The 6,000-nt window shown below is 46.6% G+C and overlaps 1 protein-coding gene across 1 annotated transcript; it reads left to right on the forward strand.

Moving 5' to 3' along the window:
• Positions 1–3,898: 3,898 nt before the first annotated feature.
• On the forward strand, positions 3,899–6,000 carry LOC120956372 (serine protease inhibitor 28Dc-like). Its single transcript, XM_040377785.2, has 2 exons — positions 3,899–4,725; positions 4,801–6,000. The coding sequence occupies exons 1-2, from the start codon at positions 4,217–4,219 to the stop codon at positions 5,738–5,740; spliced, it is 1,449 nt and encodes a 482-aa protein (XP_040233719.1). The 5' UTR covers positions 3,899–4,216; the 3' UTR covers positions 5,741–6,000.

A 6,000-nucleotide genomic window follows, 5' to 3' on the forward strand; every position in this document is an offset into this window, starting at 1 on the left:
CATTCTTCTATCATCAGACCAGCTCATCATTGCTTTATTTTGTAGTGATTGAAGCTGATGCTGACCGAAGAATACAATTTAATGTGGGGGATCACTCATAAAACGGTTGTTAACACTTGGAGTGCCAGGCCGTGTTTCGTTTATGATTCCTCCGGGGGACAAGCACTTTTTTACACTTTTTATAGTTATCATATATGATTTTTTTCTTGTGGTTTTCTCACTTGATGTTCCAGTTTTATCACCAGATCGGAATTACTACAGTTTTATGTTGTGTATATGGATAGGATTTGCGCTAGATTGATGAAATGGAAATACCGATCAAGTAAACAATGTAGGTTAATATTTAGTGGATATTTTCATATGTATTTGCTTATTATTCTATGGTTTGGAAATTAGAAAAAAATAACTAGAATATATGTAGTAACTAAATACACTTCAAAGGAATTATTGTTTTACATTTATTTTCTTGATTTTCGATTAATTATGGGTATCAAAGGATTATTCAATAAAAATGGACTAATTTTTTGTTGTTGCGAAAACCATATTCAATCTTAGGCATTTTTTGAAACTTGTTGCAATATTTCATTATAATACGGCCTCATTTTTTAGAAGAAATAAATAATTGTAAACAGCAATCCCTGGCCAATGAATCATGGCACCCAAGGTGTTAAACGAAAAGCATGCGCAACATGGGAACTCACGCAGCGTGTTAGTAAGATCCCGCCCAGCACTAGCCGATCATCACTAATACAGACACACACAGAACAACGCGGCAAAACAGCTGACAATGATTGCCCAGTGACAGTGAGTTCACAAGCTCGAGTACAATTGTTGTGGAGCATTCTCGCACCCCTCCACTTAATCTTCCTTGTAAACATAGTAAACGCCTCTTCAAACAAACTCATTCACCGCCAGTCTACGTCACATTATAAAGCAGGGACCGGCACGGTACGACTCGCGATCAGTGCTGCAAAATGTCATGAGTATCACGAGATTTTCACCAACAAAAACCATGAACATATCCGTGGTAGTTTGATGCTCATTGCTGATAGTCAATAAAAGTGCGCCATGACATGCTGAACACGACATGTGAATTCTTGAGTCCAACGCGATACTCTGACTGACAAACTTAGCTTAATGCCGGCGCTAGCATTATCATGATTGTTTTCTGGCTGTGAACAGTGCTGCCAAATGTAACTGTTTCAATCATCAACACTCATAACTGAAACGAAACTCAAATCAGATCACGTACACAACTGAGATGATCAGTGACTATAGTCAAACAGTTGGAAAATCAATCACATGCTTGGTGACATTTAGCACCCAACTTTTGATCACTCACTTGGTCACGACATTGTTGTCTGCGATAATCGCGACATTCTTGGAATATACTTGGCGCGTAGGCTCTAGCAACAAAATGAGCATGCTTTCTCCTTCTATCTGTTTTGATTATCTGTCGGGTCAAACAGAGCGAGAAAACATGCTCATTTTGTTTCTTGGAACCACTCGCACGCAATGCATATCTCCCGTGACCATCGCGATGATCACCGACTGCAAATGTCGCGACCAAGTGATTGAACACGAGTTGGTTGCGGTTTGAGGCTCGCCTCTGATCTTCGCAGTAGAGCTCGTGACGCTGAGATGATTTTGTTTCAGCCAGAATTTGTCATGACTATGTCAGTGACATTTTGCAAAATTGATCACAGCAAAAAAAAGTCGTGATATAGTGACTGACCAAGCGATGGTCGCAAACATGTCATGAGCATGTATTAGTCACACCAATCGTTCTGAGTATCACCTCTGATTGTCACAATTGAGTACGTGACGCTGATATGGATTTTGTTTCAGTCAGATTTTTTTATGTCATTGATAGTGAAATTTTGCAGCACTGCTCGCGATTTGTAACCAGTTCCATTCTTCGGAATGCTGTCTCCTTTCCCTTCTAAGAGCATTAATCATACAAAGCATTTCAAAATGCTAAGTGTATCAATTTAGTTTGGCTCATTGTGCCAAATACCTAGCCGGTGTGTTGTGGGATTTCCCCGAGAATCCTAATGGTAGTTGCAAAGTGGTGAACACAATGGTTAATGGGAAAGGTTGCACTGCTTTGATAGATCAATTTATGGAAGCGAAACTTTTATTGTCATGCAATTTGGAATCATGAATGGAGTTTACTTGCTGTCTTCTTTAGCTACCTAATCAAACTAACCTAATCTGCTGTTTTGACGGGGGCTGTATTTTCATCATTAAGATAGAGCAGCAGACATTAAAGGTAGATCTCGAAAGGGTATAGAATTTAATTGTTTGATATTTAATATAAAAAAAAACAAACTGAAGTTTTAAGTGCTATGAATCAAGTAATTAAATCACATCAACAGGTAACCCTAATCTTTATTCAAGTTCAGATATTTTATATTATGTTATCATTATGCCCTCATCTTGAATACTTAGTTTCGCAATTTATTTTTTATGCGGAATATAGCAATAAAGCTTATTAGAAAAGTTTAAATTGTATTATAGGATTTCTCATGGTATGTTGGTTGTTTTTCAGGACAGTTAATGGCTACTTCCTGAGCAATTATGAAATCCGTTTTAATGTTTTTTGCTTGGATAATAGCTAAAATTTAAAAGGTTTGAATTCGTCCGATTTCTGAATATTTTTGAAATGTTTCCACTGTCTATAAGCATCGTCTCAACAGGTTTGAAAAAAAAAATGGATCATGAAATGTTTGAAAACAATAAAAAATAAAACTGTTTGAATTAAAAACAAACATTTGGAAAACATCCAATAAACTCTTGAGTCCTCTAATAACCACTAATAAGAACACAAACGAAAGATGTAATATTAACAGAGCTAACACGAGATTTGACCATCAATTTCCATTAAACAGTTTAAACAAAACAACAAAAAATCCTTATTCAACTTCTTTTGCACTCGACAATGGTTAGAGAAAATTGTACTGATTTGCCATCTGAGGTGTAAAAATTAAAAATTCGCAAAACTCGAGAGTCGCGTAACTCGGGACAAGACTGTAATTATTCAGTAAAATCCAGCTACATAACCAGTTACTGTTGTCAAACTGATCGTTACCGTTAAAGCATGCCGTTCGAACATTTTAAACGGTTCTCCCACACGTGGTCGCTCGGCACGTGATCGCGCATGCACCACTCACCAAAACGAGTACCGACACTCAACTGCCCCGATGCACCAGGCGGACGCGGGCACACCAACACCAACGGCCAGCAAACAGCTGATGCTGATCCCCACACACCCACCTTCAAAACCTGCACCACAGTAGCCGATCGCAAACCAGTCCCGAAGTCCGTCCGCATCGAACGATTACCGTCCAAATAGGGGGGTTGGTGGAGGATGTTGGACCAACCATCTCCCCCCCCCACCCCCTCTTCCGTAGTGAGGGAGGGGGATTACAATTCAATGCCAAACAGCGCGATAAACAAACCGCATACAGCCGCGCGCAGTACGCAGCACGAGGTGGCGCTGCGCTAAATCGATCGACCAGGCAGGCCGTAGCAAGCGCCACCAAGGCAAGCGATTCCAAAAGCAAATAAAGCACGTCGCCATGCTCCTGCTGACCCGGGGGGATTCGGAGAAGCGAGTGCCAGCAAGAGAGAGAAAGAGAGAGATAGAGAGATAGAGACCAACCCCCAACCCTACAAGGGTGCGAGTCTGTTGCGTACGATCGAGTTTTACGCTCAACTTCTGCTTGCGCCGTGTTCTTTACTCCGTCCGGGTCTTCTCGCTTCCTCCTTCGCGAGACGGTGAGCGCATTATCTCGTCACGGGCCTGTGCAGCGCCATAGCGTACACAACGCACACACTCACACACACACGCGTCGTCTGGTGCGGTCCGGTCTGGACTTTCCCACCCAGGCGCCCACAATAAACGCGCACACCCGCAGTCAGGCGGCTGCAGTCATCGACGAATCAAACAGTCACGGGCAGTCTGCGTTGGCCGATCGATCGCAACGCACGCGCCACGCGTGTACCTCTTTTTGACTTTTCCGACGCGGACATTCCAATGTTCGTACGAACGGGCGCAAGGAAAAACCCCGCGTTTACAAAACCCCCCAAGCGAACGACCAGTGCAGTGTGTCCCCAGGTGTGTGTGTGTGTGTGTGAGAGAAAGAGAGACCCTCAGAGGGGGAAGTAGAAAACCCCTAAAACAGGCATAGCATACCAAAAAAAACACACAAAAATGCCGTACAGGGCATTAGCCTCGGTGCGGAAGGTACCGTTCCGGTTGCTGTTGCCGCTTGGCCTGCTGCTGTGCGTGTGCGGAGGGGCTCTGGCCGAACCGGCCGCCCAGAACACGAGCGGGCTGTCGAAGGCCGTCAGTGAACAGTTGGTCGGCGCGATCAACGATCTGGCACGGACGCTCGGGGTAATGGCCGGCCGGGGCGGCAGCAGCAGCAACAGCAGCAAGACGGAGCTGTTCTCCCCCGTCAGCATCGGCAGCATGATGCTGCTGCTGTTGCGTGCCGCGAACCGGGACACGCGCCACGAGCTGCTCGGTGTGCTGCGGCTGGAGCAGTACCGCAAGCCCGGCAGTGGCAACATACCGAAAAACTATGCCCGTCTGCTGAAGGAGTTTACGCGCGATATCGGCGGCAAGGGCATACTGAAGCAGCTGCCCGGGTGGCACGCGGGCGGCAACTGCTACCCACCGTCGGAGGGGCTCGAGGACGAGGAGTACGATGATGATCAGTGAGTGCTGGAGAGTGTGTAGCGGGAAGCTGTGATTATTAATTTGACTCTGTGCGTTCTCTCGCCCCGCTGTAGATACCTTGAGGAGCCGATCGAACCGAACGTGGTGCAGCTTGCCAATGGGATGTTCCTGCAGCAAGGCCTGATCAACAGCAGCAACTTTGTGCGGCTTGCCCGCGACCTCTATCAAGCCCAGATCGAGCAGGTTAACTTTAAGGAGCGCCCGGATCTGGCCCGCAACACCATCAACCGCTGGGTGAACGAAAGTACGCGGGGCCGTATCGGGGAGATCCTGCTGGACGATCCGGACCCAGGCACGCAGATGATCGTGGCCAATGCGCTCTACTTCCGCGGAACGTGGGAAACGTTCTTCAACGAGCCACAGTTTACGCGCCCGCAGCCATTCTTCCCCGATGGGGAGGATCAACCGTCGATCCTCGTGCCGACCATGTTCGCCAGCGGTTGCTTCCCGTACTACTCGTCGCCCGAGCTGCAGGCACGCATTATGGCCTTTCCGTACCGCAACCGGACCACCTCGATGTACATCGTCCTGCCGAACGACTCGAACCGGGCCCGGTTGCGGCAGCTGCAGGCGAGCCTCTCCTCGGCCGAGCTCGATCGGCTGATCGGGCAGATGAAGATGCACAAAGCGATCGTACAGTTTCCCCGGATGCATGCGAGCAACACGTACGACCTGAAGGCGGCACTGCAGCAGCTCGGCGTGCGAAAGCTGTTCGACAGGACGTCCAACAACTTGAAGATAGTGAGCGGCAAGAGCAATGCTAATGGGGCCGAGGCGAGAGCGAAGGTGAAGCTGTACGTCAGTGAGATGGTGCACAAGATCGATCTGGAGATTAACGAGCGGGGCACGGAGGGAGGCGCTGTGACGATCACGGCAATGGAACGATCCCTGCCGCCGGTTAATTTCCGTGTCAGAGGACCGTTTCTGATTGCGATACGGCACGATCCGACGAAGATGCTACTGTTTTACGGGGCAGTATTCGATCCGTCGTAAACGGGCGAGTTTTTACTGCGATTTGATGCTCCGAAATGCTTTCTTGCCTTTGCTGGAAGAAGAAATCCCCAGTTTTTGTTGGGATCATTAGGATCAGCTCGACGTGGAGTTGTGATTGTGGGAAACAGTGTCTATAGTATGATAAGTATGACAATATAGGTAAAGTTAAGCGCTATTAATAGACTGTACAACACAAAACAACAAACAAGCTACATGAAGGACATATCCGGAAAATAGAATGATACTTTTTTTAACAGTGA

Source organism: Anopheles coluzzii, chromosome 3 (genome assembly GCF_943734685.1).
Source record: "Anopheles coluzzii chromosome 3, AcolN3, whole genome shotgun sequence".
NCBI lineage: Eukaryota > Metazoa > Arthropoda > Insecta > Diptera > Culicidae > Anopheles > Anopheles coluzzii.